We start from the raw sequence: 25,450 nt of genomic DNA, 5'->3' as shown, positions 1-25,450 counted from the left end.
AATTAGTTTTGTCTGTAAAATGATGCCTGTTAGTTACTTTGCTAAACAAGAAGCTTAAAAGAAAACTTTTTTGGCACAAAGCAGCTGTAATGGGAAGTTACCCATGTCAGGCTTCACATGTTGTATAAGACATGCATCTCCAAAAACTCCTGTGTTTTACATCACTGATGGGATGCTGTTTCAATAACTAAGATATCCTAAGAATTAAGAAATACTCCTGATTAAACAAACCCACTTTTCAGTGCTTTGGTTTTCCATGGAGTTTTTTGTCAGTGAAGTTATCAAACTTTTTACTTAGGGCAGAACCTCACACAGTCACAGATGTAGATGTGGTGTGATGGGATTGCATCTTATACCCAGCACCTGCATGATCCTTTTTTTCCTTTTTTTCCCCTCAAAAAATGTTCTGTGATGCACCAAAAAAAGAGTGGGGTTCAGTTTCTAGCACTAAAAGATATGAGAGGGACAGAAGAAAATGGTTTTGATTTTCAGGGTGTTATTGAGCTTCATAGGCAGGTGCTTGTAAATGGATACTAGTTTTCCTACAAATTTAAGAATTTCTGGAAATAATCGTATGTAGCTGAGCATTAGCACTGCTTGATATTCTGATAAATGAAACTGCCCTCATGATGATGCTTTTGAATCTACACCATAGGGGATTTGGAATTACTGGCGTATCTGCACTGTATCTAACCCATAGTTTTTTGCTGGAAAATTTGAAATAAGCCTCACAATTCATCTGAAATGTATGCCAGGGCTCCCAGTGCATAACAATAGCCTGATGGAGCTGTATGTGAAGGAGGAGAAGCTTCTGAACTTTTCAATAGGGGGTTGAATGTACATTATGGCAAATAGATCATTTTAAATTAGTGTTCAGCACATTTAGGATAGAGTGTATTTTTTCTTCTGTATAAATTGCCTCTGAACACAATTCAGAAACCCAATCTTAGGCTTAGCAATGAACATTTCAAAAAAGTAAATTAATATCTTCATGCAGAAGAAATATGGTTTATTATAGAATCACCTGCAATTGCCACTATAATTATGGCTTTGTCAGTATTTCTGTGAAAACTATTTATTAGGAGTTTTGGAAAAATGCTCTTTCAGAATGAGCTGTAATGGAGTGTGCAGCTTTGCAGGCAACATCTGAGCCTGGGCTGTGTCCTGAACAGGCAAATTTGACTTTTCTCCTGCAAAAGGCCACACAAAAGTTGTTGGGAGATTCTCAGAGATGCTGACTTTTCTCTTTAAGTGGCTTTTTCAATATCTTGAGCAGGAAATCATGGTGCTTAGGATGCCTGTGGCAGAGGTGTGTCCTTGCTGACAGCATCAGTGTGGGTCATGCCCCTTCCTGCAGTGCCAGGGCAGAGGGGAATTGGCCTCTCCCCATGGGCTTGGCAGTCCTGGCTGAATGGTTGGACTTGGGCACCCTTTATCAACCTAAGTGATTTGGTGGTCCTGTGATTTCTTTGCTTTTCTTACAATAAAGGTGGCAAATTTGCAATTAGCCACTGTATCCACTAGCACAGCAAAGATAAGTAATTCAGTTTCAAGATTTTCCTCAACATTGCTACACATAGGTTAAAATGGTAGTACTTGATGCTCTAAATTACAAAAATAAATTTAATTCAGATTTCAAGGTTAATTATTAGCTCAAGAGACCTATAGAAGTTTGTCAGGAAATTTTAATATATTAAGAGGATGCTATTTTACCATGTTGTCTTTCTGCTTCAAAATGGTGATTTGAACTTTTATCTCTTCTTTAGCTGGTAATCTTGACTCTGTTTTTTGAAACAGCTTTGTGGTTCTGAAAAAGTTCTTCTGAAACTAATAGAATGAGAAGTGGAAATGAGATGGAAAGCCAGACCTACTCAAAGAAAGGTAGTGGAAGTGTTAACCAACCCATAATTAGTGTGAGAACACTGATGTCTCACAATATTCTTGGAATGTGAACTAAATTAAAAGCAAGGAAAAAAAAGTTAGAAATTTGAGAAAAACCAGTGATCCTCACTTGTTTATTCTGAAATCAAGCAAGCAAATTTTAGTGAGCCAAGGATGTTTTTCAGGATAAATATAGGTACAGATCCTGGGGGCAGGTGTTTAGGGCAGGGAGAAAGTTCCTCTTATCCTACTTTTGTGAGCTTTGTTTCAGGAAGTGAAGAAAGAAGAATTAAAATTCTTGCACCCCTCCAACAGAGATATTATGTGTCAGATAGCTCGATGAAGCACTTCTTCCATTCCAGAAATGTAAAGTTATGAAACATTCACAAGTACAATTTTCCTCCTCAGCTGGTAATACCATGTGAGTGTTACCAAAAAGGGTTTTAATGAGTGATTAAAAATGGGCATAATTTACTTTCTAAAAGTGCTACTCACTCTCTCACAATTAGCAGCATGTGTTTATAAATTAGCAGAGCTTAATCAGATCAGGAGGAAAGGATTTTAACTCAAAAGAAAGGAGGTCCCAGGGGTGATTTTTCCAAGCAGATGTGAACATATATTCTCATTTTAAGGATTACCTATGCAAGGCAGAATTCACTGATGCTGTAACCCTGGCTGTGGAATGAAGATGGGCATGTTCTAGATTCTGAGATTTTGACTGGGACTTGGTGGTTTTCTTAAATGGTTGTTCAAAATCTTACAGAAATTAGGGACATGATGTGTCAGCCATGGAGTGATGTCTGCCATTAGCATGAGGTTGGCAAGAGCTCATGATTAAAATGGTCATTTTTGGCCTTCAAAATAGAAAACATGTGATACTGTTCTCTGTATTCATAATTGGTACAGAAACTCTGATTTCTGAGCTCTATTTAATCTTCAAAAATACCAAAAACTGGATAATTTTTTCCAGTTCTGTTGATTGCCTGTGAAGAGCTGTGTTTTCTATCCCCCTAGTAGTATGCCTTGAGATCACAAATAATCAGTTTTTACAGTTTATCATTACCTCTAATCCTTAAATTACACTCACATTCTAACTAAAATCATTGCAAGTGGATTTCATTAATTCGGTAGGGCATAGCTTTAAAAAAATTAGAATTGCAAGTCATGAAAGAAGCACTTGGGAGGGAAAATATGTCCTGGAAATGGCCAGGGCTACTTCCCCATTCTGTATATCTTAAGGAGTGAGTTTATTCTGTGGTAATGCCAGCTAAATAAGCAGCATTAGTAGTTAATTAAGAGACTATTAAATATGCACAAGGCTGCTGTAACCTGAATTTTTAACAGAGTGAATGGAATACAGAAAATGTTGGTTGAAAATATACCATGAAAATTTCTAGAGGCAATCCTTCAGGGTTTAATACTTTGCATTGTCTTTTGTAATGGATTAAATAAAGACTGATAGCACATCTGAATAGCAGCATTTTATACTCATTTTAGGAGGGAGTGGTTTTAGTAACCCAACCCTTACTTACAATGGGATGAGAATATGTTATAAATATAGCTTTAATTTCTGCATGCTTCAGTCATCTTCAAATTCATTTAAAATAATGCAGCAGTGCCATAATCCCACAGTGTGTGTCACAGTAACCACAAACCAGGGCAAGAGATATAGCAAAGCATCTGAAGCATCTGAAGAGTGGAAGACAGAATTGCAAAAATATAGCAATGTTTTTAGAAAACATTTTAAATATAGCCAAATAATTTTTAAATAAAAAATTAATGAATTTAAAATTTTTGTTTTCTTTACAGATTCTGGGTAATTTTAAGAGTGAAAGTGAATAATCTCATGCATGAAAGCGCAATAAATTCGTAGTAGTAGTAAAAAGAGAAAAAAAAATAAAATAATTTAATATATGCTGCTGCTTTTCCCCATTCCTGCTTCAGGGAAGAGTCAGGCCACCCCTGACAGGAGATTTGTAGTAGAAGTGTGTAATTCCCTTCTTACAGGCATCCATTGTTACATTTGAGATATTTCATTTCTTAACAAAGACAAAGAATCATCTTAGGCCCTGTTATCATGGTAATGCTTTAAAGCATAGAATGACATTTGTGGTTTTTGCATATTCCTTTCATCTTCTGCAGAATATTCTGTAGGATTGAGTAGCTGTGGCAATTCCACATCTTCCTCTTTGATTTCCTAGGATAGAGGGAATTTGCAGAGGCCGATACAATGGTTGGTTTAGTGAGTGTGATGTCATTGGAGATGAAGCCTCAACTCCAATTTCTCTGGGTTTGCTAATCACCTTTAGAAGATGGAACATTAGACATGTTCAGTTTTCCGACTTTTCTTCCTTTTATAACTGTTTATATCATTATTTTCAGATGTGCCCAAAATACAATGGAAGCTTTTAAAAAGAAATCAAACTCCTGCAGTAAAAGCAGTCCCCAGTTTGTACCAGTGAGGGGCTGCAGAACACGTGGGGGAGCATGCAGACACAAATGTGGGGAGCTCTGCTCTCTCCACATTATCCTTTCCTTGACAAGACATTGAGAAACACAATTTATTTTTTTCCTCTGTGGAAAAAGAATGGATGAGTTTCTCCCTGCAGCCTAGGCAGATTTGGGATCTCATTTTGTGAGGCTCAGAGCAGAGGTGTGCAGGGCTTGAGGTACCCAAGGAGCCAGAGCTGCTGCAGGTGCTGTCAGAAGTCTCTGCTGCTGTGCCACAGGCTGCAGCAAATTTCCCTGGGTTTGTTCTCAGAATTGGCAGAACTGCTTTTCTTCAATAATCAGGGAAATTATTCCATGTGTTTTGCTGGAAGGGCCCTGTACTGAAACAAAGGTCAATGAAAATACCAATGGTTCAAGGTCTGTCAGTCCTAAGCATGTAAAGCAGTGTTCCAAAAGTTACCAGCAAACTGTAGCTGCAGGCAAATATTCTATAAAGCAACTTCTATACCTCTGTAAAATATTTGTGTGTTTGAAGTGAGGTTGTCCTTCATAATGAAGAGTAAGTAGACAACATATTTGCTTGCATTTTAAGTTTGAAGGCTTTTTAAATGTGAAATCAGATGCAGATTTTTTTCTTGTCTCCGTGTAAATGAAAAAATATAAAAATATGGGCAAATCCCTACATTTTATTCCACTATTAGATTATTTTCTTGAGTTTCCTTTCAGGTCTTTCTACAAAATTCACACTTTGAGTGGATTTAATTCTGGAAAGTTATCAACTTTATTGCATAACTGTGGGATATGCTTCTCTAAATGTCAGGTATTATCAGAGCACAGCACATTTAGAAGAACTCAGACTGTATAACCCCAAGGTTATATGTATTTAAATCTGACTTCATTACATTTTATACAAGACAGAATATCTCTATCCAAAAAGGTCTGTGAGGTTTTTTCCCTCCCATTATTTGCCACACTTCAAAATCAGTTGGAAAAAACCTTCAAAAGCAGAGCTGGGAGGGTCAGAGCTGCACATTGACATATTAAGGTTGTCTTTGTTTGATTAACAGTGAGATACAACACTGAGTTATTCATCCTGCCAAAAAATACCTCCTCAAGAACAAACTAATCCCTGGTAAGGACTGGCAGAGGATTTAGTTGATCTCAGTGGGCAGGGAGAGAGTGTTTGCTGGAGGAGGGGAGGGAGAAAACCTCCCTTGGTCCCAGGGCTGTGGAGCAGCTTTGGAGGGCACAGGTGGGGCAGGGATGGGGGCTGAGGATGCTCAGCCAAGGCTTCAGCTGCTGGGCAATAAGATGTATTTTTGTGTGATAGAAAAGCAATTTAGCACCTGTTTCAAAACTGATTATTTTTCTTTTTGGTGTGTGAGGAATTTTAATGCTCAAAGGACACCTCTAGAAGTAGTCAATAATTGAGTTTCTACCAGTGATTCTTTTTCCCTCAGGGCTGCAATATTGGGTTGCAGTGCCAATGATCCACTTTACAAACACGAGTTTTGTTTTACATCTTAAATCACCTTAAAAATGATTGTGAGAAAGGCATCCTGCATTCACATAGGATTCCAGTTGTAATTAATTAAAAAACCACCTCATGGTGCAGTTAATGTCAGTAATGTCCATGTGAATCCTGATGCACAGGTGCTTACTGAGCCACAGAACATGCAGCACAGTTGCTTTAAGCTGTATGAGGTGTTTGCAGTTGCAGAGCTATAGCTGATTCTTATTCCCATTTGTTCTTTTTCTTGCTCTAGATATATATTTTTTTCTTTCTTAAGCAGTAGCTAGAAATCAGACTGTTGCCTGTTTTCATTCATCACCTCCTTTGTTTGTTCTTGCCTGGGCCCGCCTGAAAGCGTGGAGAAAATGTATGAATCAAAAAAAGAAACAGATGCCTTATGCTGAACTTTTTACAGGAAGAGAATAATGAGAGCAAGTGGAGAAAATCAAGCTGCAGAGGCAGGGGTGTGAGAGCTGGGCAGGGATTGCTCTGCAGACGGGCTGGGTGCTCAGGAGAGCTCCTCAGTGCTTCTGGCACTGTGGCCAACCCTCCCACAGCATCAATGGAAGGGTGGGAAAGGAAAAACAGCAGCAAGGGAATTATTGATTTGTGTTTTCTGTCTGTGTAGTTATGGCATGGCCATGTGGGATGCAGGACCAGGCACCTGGGGGGGGACTGAGTGAAGGTAAAGAGTCCTTAGAAGGTGCTTCAACAAAAAGGAAAGGGAAAATGAGTGAGAAGTCAATCTGCCTGCTGGAGAGGGGGAGCTGCTTACAGCAGTGAAGGTTAAAGTGTCTCTTCTGCCCCAGTGCTCAAAAGCAAGGTTAGCTGTGACCTGGTTAACTTAATAAATGCTTCCTTTAGGAGAGTGAAAGAAAAGATTAGAATTGCCCCCCTGGCCCTGATAAAAATTGCTGCAGGGAAGTTGTGAGGTAAAGTGATGGTGACGATTTTTAATCTCTGAAGACATATGGAAGATAGACAAGATCCGTAAAACTGGAAAGAACAGAGTGGTTTTCCCCCAAAAGAGAGGAAATAGGAGTTTCTCAGGAACTTTGGTGGAGAAATGGAGTGAGATTGATTTTTGGGCGTTTTTTTTAAGAGAGGAGTTAAACTGTTTGAAAATACCTAGAATTTAACAAAGAGTAGTTAAGTGCCAAGGTCCATCTGTGAAGTTCACATCATAACAAATCAGTTTCATTTCTCTGCAATTGTACAGAAAAGCTGGTGAGTAGATAAGGAGTGAGTGGCCATGGTGGTGTCACCAGGGCAAGATGAAGAAACCTGGTCTAAATGGGACCACCATAATTAAAAGCAGATTGCAGTTCTATGCTTGCAGTGAATGCTGGCAAATAAATGGTTCTCTGTCAAAAAAAGATGGATTTATATCTCATAGGGCTCTGGCCAGAGACCAATAACATTCAGCATTTTGATAATTCAGATAATAGAAAAGGGAATGCATCTCTTTAAATTACCAGATAATATCAAAGTGCATTACCAGCAGCCTCAGGAAATTAAAATTGAAAGCTATATGAAAAAATTGGGAGAAGTGATTTGTATATGCAGGTTTCAATTCAATGGATACAATTGCAAGATCTTAGACTTCCTAAGTAATAAACTTAGTAAACAAATACATAATAGGCAGTGTGTTATAGTCAGTGGTATTGTATAAATAATATATATGGGGATATGGGTCAGGGAACAGACTGAACACAAAAGTAATGTCCTATGCTTTCCTAAAAAAAAAAAAAAAAAAATCACGCTTTTTAAGCAATTTTAAAGTGTTTTCTGTAGGACATAGTGAAGTCTTGAAAGGAATATTTAGGTCAAGAAAGAACTGGGATTTTTAGCCTCAACAGGGGGAGGCTGGGGATACAAGTCTTCAAATATGTAGCAGTTTCCTGTGTACAATGAGATGCTTTTCTTTTATATGATTTTATGGTAGGAGATTAAGATTAGATTAATTTCTAGGCAAAGAGATTTTGGTTGGAATGAAGAGAAACATTTCTAAATCATAAAACAGTTAAAACCAAAATATTATTTTTAGAAAGTGTGTAGAGTTATCATACTTGGACGTTTTTGTAACCTGATTAAACCCATTTCTTCTCCATGCTTTAGTGCAGCTCATTCTGTCTTGAGGTGAGGCTGGTTCTCAATCAGATTTTTCTCCCATTTTTCCATCAGGCATTGATATTTTGGAAACAAAATCCCACACTGCTTAGTATTGCAGTCCCCTACTCAGTCTGATTCAGTGCAGGGGATAATCCAATAACAGAGAAAGTCTATTTATGCACATCTTTGAGACTTAACAAATTCCCTTTTCCTATTGATTGCAAAACCTGTTTAGGTTGCTTTAAGTATGACCAGAATGTTGATAAGCTCTTCTGCATTATCAGGCAGGGTGGAAAAATTCCTGTTTCTTTCTTACACTGAGCTCTCTTGCATTAGCATGTTAAAGAATTACAAATTAAGCCAAATTTGATACTCTGGAAGAAAAGCACATGATTGGTAAAATCAGGGAAGTGGAGGAGTAAAAATATTGCCTAAAGAAGTAGATCATGAAGTAGGCACTGTTTGCCTTCAGATCTAAGTGGAAGATTTAATTTAAAGCTAATATTCTGTAATGAAAGTTATTAATTTTTGGTGTCTTTCCTACTGAAAAATAACATACATAATTTTCTATATTGATAGAATATAGAACTATAGCTTGATTTTAGCTGGCTCTAATTTTTTATTACTTTAAAATTTTTTAAATGAAGTTGCACATGAGAAGTTCACTCAAGAATGTCAAGTTTCAGGTTGTTTTTTTTTTTCTTTTTGAAAAAGAGTGTTTTGACAGTTTACACACAATTTAATACTCAGAATTAATTGCATGCTCATTTAATTAGAAATGGAATAATTTGTCAGTGCTAGAAAGTGAAAGTTAACTGCTAACTTGCTGCTAAGATGCTGTGCACAGAGCACTCTACTCTCAAAGCCCTTCATGTCCTGCAGTGAATTTATGGGATGTAACACACTCTGGGCTGTGTGATGAATACCCTGAGAAGGCTGTTAAAGAATTCAGTGTGTGATGATCAGCATGGAGCAGAGCAGGTAACCTTGGTGTGCTACAGCTACTGATGGCTGCTGGAGAATCAGCTCTGCAGAAAGCCAACTGGAGCTTCAGAAGGGCCTGGTGGGAATAATGGAAAATGCAAGGATAGAAGCAGTAATGGGATCCCAGGTCTGAGCTCAGTTAGGTCAGCTCCACCAGAGCTGATGTGAAGAGAGCAATCTTCTGTGGGAAACCTCATCAGGTAATAATGGGAATGGATGATGAGAGGAGAAAATTTCTTTGACCAAAGCAGATCATTAGCTGCCTGATTAACTTGACTTCTGAAGTACTGATAGAGAAGTGTCTGCAAAGAGCAAGAGCTCAGTGGCATTTAGTCACATATGCCTTGGCAAAAAAAAAAAAAAAGAAAAAAAAAAAAGTATGAGAAAAAAGAAGTGATATCTAATAAGTTCTTAATAGCCCCTAAAAATCCTAACCCACTAAGTGAGTATGCAATTTATCATATAGCTTGCACCCACCTATAAACCATCTGCAGGCTACAGAGGTCTGGATGTGCCCAGTATTACCTTGGCAGTGCTGTGCTTGTGGGGTGCCTTGCTCTTATTGATGATCATTCTTAATGGTGAAAAACTGAAGAGAATGATCAGCTTTTCAACAACTGCTGACTGTTAGGGTCACATTTAATGTCATTCCCATAGCATTTTCCTGTAATCCATATATGTGTGTCCATTTAATATTGGCTGCAATGAGAATGGTGTGAAGTTAAAGTCACTCCACAAACCCTTGTAAAACATTTATTTGTTTAATGGAAATCTGCAGTCTATAAATGTGAAATAGATGACTGAAATGGTTCTTTGTGTTTGTGAGGATATCTCTGCTCTGCACCACTGAGCACCACAAAATTTTTGTTACTTCCTCAAGATCTGGAGCTTCCCTGATTCAATTCAGTGTTGAATTTTACACCTCAGTCTTGGGCACATAACCACATGCAGACTACACCTGCACCCTCTGAGGGGGTGGATTTACTGTGAATCCTATCCCTCCTCAACATCTACAAAGTTTTGCTGCTTGCATAATCTAACACATAATCTGGCCTGGAAAGAATCCTGGAGCAACATACATGATTCTCTGTTTTGGTTTTTTTTTTTTTTATTTTTTTATTCTCAGCTTCCTTATTGAATTTATAGTTCTCACAAGTAAAATTTAATTAAAGAGTGTTGAGTGAGAGTCATTCAAACTACAACACCATTAGTAACAGAATAGCAATTAGTAATTAGTAATAGAAATTCTGTAATGATTTTGGTGAATTGGTGATAAATTTCTGTTAGGAAAGAGGAGCTTTTAGGGAGCTTGATGGTCAGTATACACATCAAAGGACTGTTCTCTCTCTTGAAAATGTGCATCTCTTAGGACAAATAAACCACATTAAAAAAACCCCAAAAAAACCACACACACAAAACCAAAGAAAACCCAACAAAAAGCAAAAGGCAAAAATATTTTAAAAGGGGATTTAGATGTTCAGAGAGGACATAGTGCAGCAGTGAACAAAGGTTAGAAATCATTACAGCAACTGAGAATCTTGCCAGTGGATTATAATCAAATAGCACTGCCTAGTTAAAAATCTAAGCAGCTCAATTTGATTCAAGTCAATATTATTTCACACAAATGTGAATTTGACTAGGTAGTTCCTCATATTAAAGGTGCTTAAACAGTTTTAAAACTGCCATTTACTTAAATTAAAAGAATAATTGATCTGTTTTTATTCATTATGTACATAATCATTTGAGATTTAATAATTTGATTCTGCACACTGATTTACAAAGAAAATGAATTAAATATCAAATAAGTGTTATATTATGGAATTTGCTCCACTTGAGTATGTGAGAAGAATATAAGCACTTTATATCAGGTGTTTGATGTAAAATCTCTTCAGTTTCATTGTTTTGGTTAGAATGGCTTTAGTGCATGTGGAAAGGGTAATGATAACAATTTCTGAGGTTTTATGTGCCACATTTGTGTTGACTATTTAGTTCATCTCCATGAACGAAGAACTCTGTAGGGTTTCATGGTGCAAATAACTGAAAATCTGCAGTTTGATCTTTGCTAAAATATGTGTATGTGTGTGTATGTATGACATACTGTGAGCATATATGTCAAATTAATAGCAGTGCACATGTAAATTGACTACTTAGTTGTTTCTGGATACAAATCACACATTAATGAACTAAACAAAGTTTACAGAGATCAATAAAAAGATTTCCATCATAGATGTATTTTCCTAGGCATGTCTTTTCAGATACATCCACATCAAAGGTGGAGTGGTCAACAGGATTAGGCAGTAATCTGTTTTATCAATACCTAGGTTTTCCTAATAGATTATTCCTTCTGTCAGGAGTATTTTCCTTTCACAAAGTTCATGGGCAGAGCTTTTTTTAAAAAAAAACAGTTTTATTCACTGGAGTAGACTTGCTCAAAAGAAAAATGTCCTTCTGAAGATCACATTCATAGTCATGTTCTACTCAGTAGGTACAATTATAAATATATTGGAAATTAAGCCTGATGACCAGAAAAAACATTGCAAAATGAATGTTTGAATGTTCTGTGTAATAAATCATAGAAATATCTTCTGGTTTGCTTAATTTTTTTTATTATTTTTTCTTTCTTTTTTTTTTTTTTTTTTTTTTAGTTTTTTCTAAAGTCAGTAGCTATCTCACTTTTTTTTTGGATCACAACGGAAACTGAGAAAATGGGGAAATGCTCTGTCAAGAGGTTTTGAAAATTGACTTGTAGCCCACACAGTGGTCCAAGTCCTTAACTTGATGTAATGAAACTGGAACAGTTTTACCATTCTTAAAAAAGAACTAATATCTGATTCAATTTACCCGTGGTTGGTGTCCTATGGCAATGTATTACATATACTCAGAGCACAAAATAGTTCTCTGGGAAATAGTCAACATCAAAAACAAAAGTAGTAATTAATTATTTTTAAAATAGAACAAATGTTTTGTAAGAACATTCTACAAATTAGAAGGATGAACATAGAGTCTAAAAAAACTTAAATGGAAAGAACCTCCCCAACCACCTCCACTCCATGAGTCACTTCCCCCTAGAGAACAGAAATAAGGCAGTGAAGTGTCAAGCTGCTCCTTCATCACTGGAATTGCTGCTTCTCATTGAACAAGTGCCTTCATGAGAAGCCTGTGCCTTTCTATCTACATAAATTATCAGGAAAAGGAAGGAAAAGGGTCAGCCTGACCCAGGTCGTTGCTTCAAAATGCTAAGGCAGAGTTTTCATTTACAGTGTACAGCCTGACTGAATCCACCATGCAAGTGTATATCAGTGGGGATGGTTGGCACTGTTTGACTCTTAAGAAGTAAAACATTAATCCAATGCTGAAAATTTATCCCAGAGGAAATGTCCAATATACACAGAGTGTGTGTTTTTCAAATATTTTAAGTGCCCTGTCTCACAGTCCTTTTCTCACAGCCCCCTGCATGGCAGGGCTATCTCCCATCTGCATTATGCATAAGGAAACCATCCCCTCTTTCTCACAGAAGAAGCACTGGCCCCATTTCTGGCTCCTTGATCACAAAAAAAGTTATCTGACTGCCTCTGACTAGGCCAACAGGACAGTCAGGGAAGCAGGTAAATCTGCTGGCATTGGCATTTCTCAACAGTGCTGAAAAGGAGTGTTGGATAAGTGAATTTCTGTAAATTAGAGTTAGCAGTCACTTTGGTACAGATAGAATGAAAGAAAGATCTTTTAAAATACAGACATAGAGTTGAAATACCTTGAAGTAGGTGGCAAAGACTAGACCTTTTTGTAACTGTCCCAGAGAAATGTTTTAAACTGTCTTTGTTGCACATCACTCTTTAAACCAAGCTTCCATCTCAGGCTATGAGGAACACTGGTAGTGTGACAGACCTAACAGATCAAATGGTTGAGTCCACTTTTTAGAGAAATATTAAGATGTGTCCCTTTATTATCCAATTTTTGTGTTCTTTTTAAGTTAGGACAAGTCTTTTTGGGTATTTGAGCATGAAAGGTTTAGCCTGGGGCCTTAGGCAATAAATTAATGTTCCAGTGAAGGCAGTCAACCACCTGCACAAATTTAGCCTTTATAATTCTATTTATTGTCTGCAAATATAGCACCAGATTAGATGTTTCCTGGAGAGACGAGTTTGGTGTGAGGTATTCATCACTTTGTTACAGCTTCTTTGAGATCACCGTGAAGTACTCCCTTGTACTAAATGAATAGCTCTCTTATCATGACCTTTTAATCACTTCATCATGAAGAGGTCTTTCACTTGCTACAGGAGTCTACTTCATGACACCACCATCAAAGGGACTGCAACATCATAAAACGGCCACAGCAGAGACCAGTACAGAAATATGGCACAATATGAGAAAATTAGTGAAGGTAGACCTAGCTGGCTGCAAGCAGCATCATGGCTTGCTAATGGGAAGTGCTGGAGAGGATAACTGGCTGTGAGCTCCATTGTTGGGAACTGCACCTGGAGGTGATATTTTGCTCAGTTTTGTATCAGGGTAGTAGAACAGAAGGGGAACAGTGTAAGCCTGTTAGCAGGGCCAGCAGCACCAAAGAAATCATGGAGATGTGGGAGATGAATAGGGCATGACCAAAAAGGAAGTTTAAAGATGAAATTTTGCTGTAGTGATACTTGCTGAACTTACTCCTGTGGAAAAGATTTTCTTTTCATGCTGTATTTAAAACATGAAGATACTGGAGTTCACACTGCAGTGCAGAACTGATGTAAGAAGGGGAGGAATCTAAATGGCAGTGTTCAAATTATTTGAAGAGTTTAAACAGGCTTTCTAGAGAATGTCTTGGAGGGATGGAATCCTGACCATGTTGGTTGCTGCAATCATAAAGGTTTGATTGCAGTACAAGAGCACTTCAAACATATGGATCTCAAAAGCAGTTGTGAAAGCTGTTCATAGCTCAACCTGCAGGTAGATAAATACTCAAAGATAAACAGTAATATTCTCATAAAAAACCTATAAAAGGCTAAATAAGGAATTTATTGCTATTAAAAACCTTGTCAGTAGCATACAAAGATTCCCTGACCCAGAGTCACCATTAAAGGTGTCTTGATGTCACAGTGGGGGCCGTGGAGAGAGGATGGTTTATCCCAAAAACACCCACTGCCCTCCTGCTGTTCCATGTGTCATACCCACCCCAAGCAATTAATGATGGTGGTAACAAGGCAGTCAAAGAACCTGTTCATGTGCAGGTACTGAACTGTCAGATTGCTTAGAAAACAGCTCTCCATTCATGTCTTCGACCCTCCAGCAGTGAAAGGCTCCAGGTACAGTCCGTTCTGCCTGAATTCATTCATCACTTCCCTGAGCCTGAGCTCCAGCCACCATACCCACACACTGCAGGTCTGCCCACTGCTGTCCCTCCCTGCTGCCTCTTCTCCTTTGATCTGATCCTCTTCATTGCCAGCCCTTTAAGGGTCTCAGCTCTGGTTTGTTCTGGATTTGTTCTTTCTTTTTATTATTTCTCTTTTTTCCCATCCTGATATTTTTAGTCCTTTCTTTTTGTCTTCTTTCTTTCATCTTGCATGCTTGCTGGTTTAGCCATCTGCTTCCCTCAGCCCAGCTTTCTTTTCCATTTTCCCTTTGCATTTCTTCAGACCCACAGGCCATTTATCTCATTGCTTCTCCTTTCTCCAGCTCCATGGGGTCTTTTCATCTCCTGGTGCAATTTGTAAGCAAACAGCAGATGAGCATCCGGTTTGTGCCTCCTGCCTGCTGCCTGAGTCAGAGTGTCTGGAGGAGAAAGAGAGATGCTGAGACTGTAGTCTTAACTTCAAAATTGACTCATCACATGCTTTGATTTCCTTTTGTATCCTCATCGTTTCAGGGCACCTTCAGTTCTGTTTTGTGCTCAGGAGCTGGACATCTCATTTATATGGAACGTTAATTTATACAATATTTTGTCAATAAATTTTTAAGCGGTTTTTTTTTTGATCATATTTCCCATGAATCAGTTTATGCATATATTTGTAAATATCACAACATGTAGAAATGTGTCTCTTCAAAACAAGGTGGTGTTTTTTCTGCATTTGACAATTCTCTCTTTAACAATCTGTTTCAATAAATACAGTATGTGACTCACCATGGAAAAACTGAAAATAAAACCAAATCTTGATTTGATTCTTCCACAGTATCTCAAAGAGGAATTAAACCATCACAGAACACTCTGAGAAGACTTGATGCATCTTTGCCTTTAAGAATCAGTGTTTGAAAATATATTTTGTTTTCAGGAAAATTTTCAGTATGTGTGGAGACACTCAATCCAAATTCCCTAGAGAAGATGCCTTTTGTGTGGTATATGAGTAATCCATAGAACCCTGTAAAGAGATCAGACTGTCTAAAGTGTCAGGCATATTAAAGTACTTAAATGCATATTTTTCTAAGATTTGGATTCTCAGCTGCATTGACCAGAGGCAAACACCCGTACTAGTCTCATATTTCCATGGAGATAAAGTTCTGATTGTGCTGTCAGAATTTATGTCTTTGATTTTCCCATGCACTTGTCCAGATCAAAAATACACATGCACACTCTAATGCTGACTGCAAATCAGGAAAAAAGAAGTTTCTATAAATCCCCAAATACTCATAAAGTCCAAATTTTGATCACACTGAATATGAGTGTGAGCATATGCTTGAAAAGGATGTGCACATACCTGTGCATCAATACCAAAAAAATTGAATGTATTATGCTTGAGGCCTGAGATTTACCAGTTTGACTGTCATGTAACAATGATTTCAGTGCAGTCATTCCTGTTTTGTAGTGTTGCAGGTGAATAAACCAGAAAAAAAAAATATAAATTTTTGTCATAAGTCATCTCATACAAGACTCAAGCAACATATTTTACGTGATAGTGCAACTAATAGAATTTCAAATGACAGTGATGTGTGAGGCTTTCAGAAGTGGCAATGCAGAACATTCTTTCTTGAATAATTCACTCATCTGAAGTTATTATATATTCAAAACTGATTGAGTTGCGTATCCAAATGATGGTCTATCAGCTGTTGATGTAGGAGAAGAAGTTTCTGCATTTATTCTGAACTGTGGTTTGTATCACATTACTCTTGGTTGCATGAACTGAGTTTAATTGATTGTGATTTAATTTACATTCTGCAGTGGATGTCTTTTTCTTGAGATAATTAATCTTATTGAAAAATTCTTTGTGAACAGTTGAGGCTCTAACAGATTTTCTAGAGGTGCTTTTTTGTTTAGGCTTCCTTGACAGCCTTTTTTCTTACAGATAAATTACACGTCTCAAAATGTCTCGCCTTTATATTTATTTTGGTTTGGCAGCATATAGTTGTTATGGCTGGCAATATTTCATACCCCAAAGTATTAATGTTAACCATAAATTACTACCAATGATATGCAGTGGTTCTTATCAATCATGAGAAATAATCAATGCTGATTGAAACAAATAAATATGATGCTTTTCAAAGTTATAACCTTGTCATATAACTTCAGTGCTCAAATGCATCAAGCTCTATCTTAAATTAACTCTGCAATTATATACCAAGTTTTCAGAAAACAAATATTTCACCAAAAGGGCCAAAATTATGCAAGGCTATATAAATATTTAGACATCAATAGTGGCCAAAATTTGCCAATATTTTTTTTTTGCTTCCAGAATTGGGTAGAAATAATAGGATTTACAGATGGGTGGTAATTCATCATTTCAGTATTACAGACTCTTCAATTGATTGTTTCTAAGAGATTCCTCTGAATCCAGTGGAAGAACATGTTGTGTCATAATGTTTAAAATGAGAAGTCTCTGTTGCTGTGTCCATCTCAGATACAGTCAATATGAAATCAGTCATTAACTCATGTGGCTTAACTTACTGAGTTAGCACTAGGAAAATACCAGTTAAACACCACAGCTCCAGGAGTAAAGGTGCCACTTCACTGGTGCATGGTGTGAAGCATTTCTGGTGTGTATCCCAAGTGAGCTGAGCTTTGGTATCACTGCATAGTCTGAGGTCTCACAGTGTTTGCTGCCATGGCATGAAATCAGCAGAATTCCAGTCTTTAATCAGTATTATTTTCATCAGAGGCTATCACTTAGTGGTACAGAATGTGGTTTTTCAAGCTCTTCAGTAACAGCACAGGTGTTATCAGTGGTTTCATGTCCCTCTGTGGCTCAGAACTCAATGCTGCAGATCTCTCTTCACATCTCACACACCCAAGGAGCCAATTACATGAAACCCAACCATGGCTGTGCCATATTTAGCTGTTCAATCCCATTTAGCAGCAGGACACATGGAGTCAGACTGGCAAGGCAAACAGGGAACATTTCATGTGTATGACAACAGAATTTTAGAGAAATGTGGATTTCACCATAATGTTATTGATACCATTAACATTATTAATTTATTTAGCACACAAATTGCAAAATGGATGGAAGTTTCATCCAGCAGCTGTGCTTTGCCTTTGGCAGCAGTCATGCTGCTCCTAATTTAATCTTATTAACTCCCTCACAGGTTTTACTAATGGGGTGCTGAACATCTTGCAATACAATAAAAGAAAGGAATATATCTTTTTTTATTGCTTTGTGATCAGCACATTAGATACTGATTCCATTCTCTTTGCACTGCAGTCCCAGCAAGGTCACGTGTCTTAAAGCTCACGAAAAGGAAACGAGGAATAGGAGCTGGTTGTGTGAATGTTAATCTGGTTTTTTGGAGAGCAAGAAGTTGCTTCTTGGAATCCTGATGGCATAAAACAGAGACTGCCCCTTCCTACTGTAACTCATTTTCTTCCAGTAGACTTTCCACAATGGAGGGAGTTTGGCCACAAATGATCTGGTCTTCTCCAAACGTGTACCAGTTTGTACCTGACATTAAAGACCTGCTGAAAGCTTTTTCTCATTTTCATTGTTGGAAATCTGAATTACACCAGTGTTCCCTGAGCAAAATGAATAGTAAAATATCACTAACTACAGGAAAAAATAATTTCAATAATTATTTGCATAATTTGTATAGATAATATACAGAGTCTTTGTCTATTTTAGTGTAATTTATTTAGGCTGTGGTTTTTGTATGGGGAGTAAACTTGAATATGTGTCAACTTACTGAAAACATATAATACAATTATTTTTCTGGCCACAAGCACACTGTATTTAATCCCTTTAAAAGGTCTCCACAACCATCCTCTGCCTCATTATGTCCCCTCATATTCTCTCCACTCTTGGCTCATGGCATCTGCTGGATATTCAATTTTTCTTCCTAGGTATTTTCATCCTAAAAGCAAAATAGGAAGCAATATATGTTTACATTTCTTTTTCTAATCTGTATTTTTTAGCTTTTAGTGGAGATTTCTTGAAGATTTGGAATTTGGAATGAGATTCTGTTTGTCATTGTGTGTGGGTGCCTCGTTGCATGAATGGCACATGAATGATGGGTTACTTTTTGCTTGGCCTTCTAATCACTTTACCCCAACAAAGGCTTTTTGGTTCAGTTTTCAGCATAAGTAGAGTTTTCAGTAATTCTTCAAATGCTTAATTCAGCTGTAGAAAAGAGGATAAAGGCAGACTCCTACTTGTGTTGCTGATTTTCACACTGTGCACTACAGCCAGCAGCTCCTGTGGCTGGCACCCACCGAGGCAGTTTGGAAATGTGCCAGACCATTTTACCAATGTATTATGAAAGATCTTCAAAAGTGAGAACATGCACGGATGAATGGAGAAGTGAGTGTCCTTGGCAGGATGTATTCCTGTTTATTTCCCTGCTTCACTGTGTCCTGTCCCCTGATTTCTGGGTTCCCATACATTTTGTGATATTTACTGTAATGCAGATTATTAATTAGGGAGAATCACTTTTAGTTAGTCCTTTTTTTTTCAGCTGGGCTTAGGAATATTTTTTTCTCCCTAACATTGTTATTATAGATGTGGTGGCCTGAAGAGATAAGCAAGACAAGATTTGTGGGAAGAGGTAATATCTTTTATTAGTCAACTGATGAAGCTGGAAAAAACAGAAAAGCTTTCAGGCACAGAAAACCTTTTCCAAGTTGGGTTCTCTCACAGCTTTGAACTGCCTAATAATTGACTTGTGCCTGTGAAGCAGTAAAAGCAGTTTTTTGATCTTTCTCTTTTATGGGTAATACTATTTGGGAGGCATCCATATACTGCAGGAGTTAAAACTTTACTCAGCTAAGGTTGATTATTCTATGTCCAAATCTGATTAAATTCTTTAACTCAAAGAACAAGAATATAGTAATTTTTCATTCAGACTAGTAGCCCATTAAAATACTAAATTTTGTTTTTAATGGGATCAGAAGTGTAAACTAACCCATAAAAGATCTGATACTTCACTGGTGAATCAGAGAGATCTGCATGGTTTTGAACCTTATCTCACAAACTGCCTCTGTTTCCAAATCAGGATATGTGTTTGGAGATAAGTAGGATGGGAATGATGGCAAACACTGCAATTTCAGTTATTTAATGAGTCTCTGCTGCTCTTTTTTTTTCAACTAATGGGAAGGGCATGGATTTTAAATAATATGTTCTATTTGCTATGTACAATACAAATGGATGGATATCTATGTTGTATGCAAGACATGGACACCACTTGGCTGTTAAGCTTTGGAATTACTGAAGTACTACTGCAGGTGCTGAAATTCCCAATGCATTTCGTATGCTCTCACCTTTTACAGCTCTTGCTCAGCCTGAGTGCTTTTATGCCCTGTGAGATGTCATACTGGAACCTGACAGGGGAATTTACAGAGTGCAGCAGCACTGAGAACCACGGAGATGAGTTCAGATTGCAGGTGTCTGTTTGGGTGAAAACAAAATACAGGACAGTCACTCCACTGCCTTGCAAACAGCCATGCCAGCAAGAAGGCATCATTATTGCTCTAAATAAATAACACATGAAAGAAAGTAATCGGTTTATAATGCAGGAAATGAATAAAGGATGCATCAAGGTGTTTGGCATGCCCCAGCCTTTGGGGATTATAGCGCTGCCAGGTTCTAATGTCATCAGCTCTCTTCCATTTCCCTGGAGCTGAGAGCTCTCATCACACCATAAAAATACTGCTACTGAGGTTTTCTTGGCAGCTTTTTAGCAAAAACACTATTCTGTTGAGAAATGTTCTCCACATTACCCAGGGACAGTGAACTGGATCTTTTCTGGAACGCATTGCAGAATTACTGGAGTGTGTTTGGCAGAGTGTATAAGGCACTGTTTTCGTGCATCTTGTTGGGCTATGCACTGAGTTCCATGGAATTATTTCATTTTTAGAAACCACAGAAGGGAAAAATAATTCCTTGAAAAATAGAGAAAAAAGGACACATGAAACTCCAGAACTCAATTGTTGAAAGAATCACACCTTCATCTAAATGTGCCATCTAAAAGTTCAGATCATGATTGATAAGTGTGTTTTTTATTGTTGGCTGTTAGCTGAATAATAGATTGTTATTTCAATACATTTTGACTGGAGCAATTTGTCTTGAAATACTTTTTGTCACCCTTTTCTTTTAGGTTCTTTGTAATGGAGTTCTGTAATTTCACTTTTTTTCATACACTAATGCAGCTAACTTTTTCAGTGTTGAGCAGCACCAGATGAAAGCTTGTCATCACTTTATAAATTGATAAAAGAATGAATTCAGAAGAAATATTTAATATGCAATGGTTGTTACTGACTGCATTCTATGGCAAAAGAAAAATTAGATAAATTGTACTGAGGGGGAGGTATACTGTCTGTCTGATTTTAAAATGCCATTTTCACAGTTCTTAACATTGCAGGGAACATTTCCCAGCTTATCATAATAGAAGCAGGCAAGTTATTTACTTGCCAGAAAGGCCTGAACCCTAGCAATCACACATGCCACTTCTGAAGTTAAGGCTCCTCACAGTGCCTAACCTTAACATGTATAATTATTTTAATAAATTATGCCAAGCCATTTTCCTTCTTTCATTTTCTCAGCTGATATGACACTGTAGAAATTGCTTTAATGCATTTAATATTTTAAAAGGCATTTCTCTCCTACACTGATTTTCTTCTTAGAGTTGTTTTGTGTGTCCATAATCATTAACTGATTCTCTCTATGTAGAAGATGAGTATTTTTTACCACAGCCAAACCCTTTTCCTCAGTTTCACATCTCTTATTTTGGTCAATTGGAGCAATTTGATGTCCATGATAAATATTAGTCTTCATTCAGACTTTTGATAGCACCTTGTTTAGAAGGCATGGGGTACAAGAAATGTCTGAAGACATTTTGGAATAGGGATTGTTGCACTTTGGGTTTGACTGTTGCACACAGTAGCCAGCCTTCACTGTAAATACACTGCCTGAGCTTTAGTCTGGTTATTTGCATAAATTACCATTTTTTTATCTGCTCAGTGCACATCCCACAACACAGGAGTTGCAGGGCATAATTCCCCAAGCCTCTTCCACAGAGAGCACAACTGGTGGCTGTGGGAGGTGAGATCCAGCTGTTCTGAGCACTGCTGATTCTCCTCCCAGATATTGTGTGATGATGTTAGGGAAGAGCTGGCACTGACACAGCTCTGTGCAAGAGGAAGCCAAACAGGTTAAACCTTTGTACAAAACTGCAAGAGCTTCCTGAGTGCTTTCTATAGAATCCAGGTTGGAAAAATAAAGATTTTCAACATCCTTTTTATTGGTGTCATTTTGATAGTGATTGTGTTCAGTGTGTGGCTCTTGCAAGCAAGATGGATTAGGAAACTCTGCACTTGTAATTTATTCGTGGTGTTCCTGTTAAGAGCTAAGACTAATATGAGTAAACCGAGAAAAATGTCAGCATCCTGTCTGAAAGTGCTGATCTCCACCAGAAGTGGAGCTCTTTCAAATTTTTCAACATATATTAACGTTTCTGCATAAATGTTTAGACAGAAATGTTACACAAGGCAGGAACAGAGTTTCCACATGATATATGAAGTGCTGTTCTTGTTGTTACAGTATATTTTCTGTTTAAGCTGTCAGAATGACTTATTAGTTTAGCATACTTGGTGAAATATACTCTGTCTAATAATTTACTTTAAAAATATTTCTATTTAAAATATCTATCAACCCTCCACACATTATCTTTGATACAATTTTCCCTTTTCCCACAAGGGCAAGAGACCCATTTCTCTTCTTTGTAACTGGCCTTTAAAAGCTGTTGGCAAGAGCCCCCTGGGTAACCTCTGACAGTGCACACCCTGTGCAGAAACCACCATGGTTTAACCATTTCTCTGTTTCACTCACACTTCTCAGAAGAGGCTGGTACCTTGCATGACAAAATAGTTTATCTTAAGCTGTAATATAAAGAAGTTTGGGGCATGTTTATTAATATATGTATGATTCTTGCTGAAGCAACAGTTCTGATGTTGAACACCATAGACTTGGAAAATGGAAATAATTTTTGTCTCAAAGGGAAATTTTATAGGAGGGATATTCAGCTGTTGCACAAAGTAGAGTTACTAATCTTAGAGACCTTTGTGGGATTCCTGCTGCATCAGCCAGCAAAGATTTAGGGCATGCTAAATTCTTGGTATGTGTTGACAGGGAACTAATAATGAGAAGGGAGTCAGTGGAAGGATGTTTCAGATGGCTCTGTTATTGAATGGCCTCCAGATAAAATAACAACCTCTGAAACCCCCTTGTGTGCCACAGTGACAAATTCCAGTGGCTCTGTCCAGGTAGGATCCCCCTTTGCCTGTTCTCTTTGAAGGAGGCACTGAAAGGTTCCCAGAGCAGAAAACACAAGCTGAAGAGTTCCCAACACACGTATCCATGTCAAGGTTTTGGCTTTGGAGCTGTAGCTGTCCCCTCTAACTGGGATTAACCTGTCCAGAAATAAATCCTTCATGTGCCAAGCAGAGATGCTGTAGCTGTAGACATGAAGCTGCAGTAAGTCTAGTGGATGTAATCTAATGTTCTTTTCTGACAGTTTACATTAAAAAGAAGATTTTTGCTTAGTTCAGTAATAATTAATGGCAAATATATTTCATATTCCAAGACGATGCAGTAATTTTAAATAATATTAAAACTAATACAATGGGATTATGACACTTTCATGATACAAGATGTAGAGGCAAAAAATGAGCTAGGTAAAAACCAATCACTCAAACCTGGAAGAGAGCAAAATGTCTTTTATTTACTGTCTGTGTACAGACTAATGTTTGGCTAGAGAGAATGTGTGCTTTGATTTGAGCTGTTTGGTGTGGTGGTCCATCACATTGCACACTGTAAGTTCTCTTCTGTTCCTGTCAGAGAATCCTAGAGTCTGGAACCCAGAAGTCACTGGTAACTTGCTGTTGAATGGGAAAGGTTTAATGAAAATAAATAGCTCTTTGTTTTACCCAAAATTACAAAAAAACCTTCAACAGACTTTTCCTGAAAAACAAAGGAAGTCAGCCAAAATCAGAACAAAACTTATTTAATGAAGGCCACAGCAAACAGAGCCCCACTAAATACAGAGTTTTCTGTTTTGTGAGCCATACCTGGGAGGTTCTTCAGGCTGTTCATAGCAGGTGGACAGAAAAATACCATATGAGCCTGTATTGGTCTGCATTTCTATTAGAATAAATGTGATGCCTGTGCAATCATTTTGACACAGCTTGATGAAGAAAAAAAAGGGGTTTTTTTTTTGTTTTTTTTTTCCTAAGGTACATTCTCAGTGGGTTTTTTCAGTTTGGGGGTTTTCTTTTTGGAGGGAGGTATGTGTTTTTATTGTTGGGACATTTTCTGTGCAGTTGTTGTATTGTTACAGTGTCTGGTTAAATTAACAGGTGTTAATGTGTGTCCTTCCTACAGCTTTAAAAACCTGGTTCAGGTCTATTGGTTATAATTAATTCAGTAAAACATTCTTTCAGTGATAAAGGTATCAGTTTTTACAGGGGTTGAAAGACTCTGCCCTCATGCTAGTCTGTATTTAATCCCGTATTTTGTCTTGTAATTCTTTACTTTTTTCTTTTTTTTTAACAGGTTTTTCATTATTCTTATACAGCTTCATATGTGATTTATAACATACACACAAGGTAAGTCACATTGTTTTTTCTACACCGTGTCATTGTCAGTGGCTCTATGCACGAGGTGATGCCAGTGTGTTCAAGTAAAAATGTTTCCCTTTTTTCAAGGGAAGTTTGGGAGTTAAACCCTCCAGAAGTAGAGGATTCAGTTTTACAGTATGCAGCCTGGGGTGCTCACGGACAGCAACTGGTAAGCACAATCATTAAAATTGCACGGACTCCAGAGGTAAAAACAAAACTGAAAGCCTTAAGATAAGTTGTGTTATGCATTTCTGCACTGTGCTAGTATGCTTCTATTACAGCTTTTAGGAGAACTCTATGATTTTGTTTATTTTTTATTAAAAATGTGTTTTTCCAGGCTGACCCCCAATAAGCAAATGGTACAGTTGTTGAAAGAATGACACCTTCATCTAAATATGCCCTCAAGTGATTTTCAGGATAAACATCTTTATGTGGGAAGGAAAGTTAAAGGTGAAAAGCAGTTTTCTTTTAAGTGCAATATCAATGAAAACAGTGGGCAAAAGCAAAAGCTTAGCATCCAAATGTGATGTGATGGACTCATGAAAAGTGATGTTTTCATTTCAGAATGAAAATTACTGCCAAGGTCAGCTGTGCTGCAGTGAATTCATAATAATAAAATGAGATGCCATGTTTTATGTATAATTTTTTCCAGAAGTTTTAACATTTTTAATGAATATTAATCATCCATGGCCATCAAAACCAATGCCAATATAAGAAGAAAAAAAATTTTGGTTTTAGAACAGCACTCATTTTAAGCTGACCTATGTTGGTAGTTGAAGGCAAGAGACTGATTACATCCTCAGTTCTGCATAAGAAATTCAGATAATCCTTGTTACAGTGTTCTAATAAGCTCATTAATGCCCCCAGGCATGATCCCAAGGCCTCCTTGCACATCCAGCTTGTTCATGCAGAGAGGCTGTAAGCTGAATGTCTAGAGAATATACCCTGTTGCTTTATATCATTCATCAAGATGATTGGAAAGTAAAAAATGTTTCTGGTTGGAATGTTTTGCATTAAGGAAGTGGAGGTAGGTGAGAAAAAGTAATTGGAAAATGCTTTATATGTTTTAATAATTAACCACATTAATTTATTAATAATGAGAGCATGGCAAGAGGCTTAGTGGTAATAAATACACAGGTTATTTACCAGGCAGCATTATGGAACGTGGCAAACCATGGAGGTTGTAGCAGAAATAGAAGCATGTGCAAAATTGAACAGATTTAAGAAATATTTTAATTAAATTGCATTAAATTGATTTGTCTCTGCTGGACCTCTGATCAGTAACCTAAAGTAGAACTAAAATGAAGTGCAGTGATTACTGTGAAAAGACATTTTTCTTTTCCTAAGGTGTTTCATAAGAACAGGGTCAGACTTACCAATCATAAACCTCAGAAAAATAAATCAGAATAATGCTACCTTTATGTGTTTTGCCTAAAATTCTGAAAATATGCATGGAAACTTTCAGGCACAGGCACTCCTATTACATCTCAAAACTG

General features: G+C 37.4%; 1 protein-coding gene across 1 annotated transcript in view; it reads left to right on the top strand.

Moving 5' to 3' along the window:
• Positions 1–25,450, top strand: part of LOC116998787 (inactive dipeptidyl peptidase 10-like) — a 241,969-nt gene that overhangs the window by 155,658 nt on the left and 60,861 nt on the right. The window contains 2 exon segments of the mRNA XM_033064890.2: positions 23,890–23,942; positions 24,042–24,123. Coding sequence (XP_032920781.1) covers positions 23,890–23,942; positions 24,042–24,123 — 135 coding nt within the window.

Source organism: Catharus ustulatus, chromosome 7 (assembly GCF_009819885.2).
Source record: "Catharus ustulatus isolate bCatUst1 chromosome 7, bCatUst1.pri.v2, whole genome shotgun sequence".
Lineage (NCBI taxonomy): Eukaryota > Metazoa > Chordata > Aves > Passeriformes > Turdidae > Catharus > Catharus ustulatus.
This window is presented reverse-complemented; position numbering and strand designations above follow the sequence as displayed.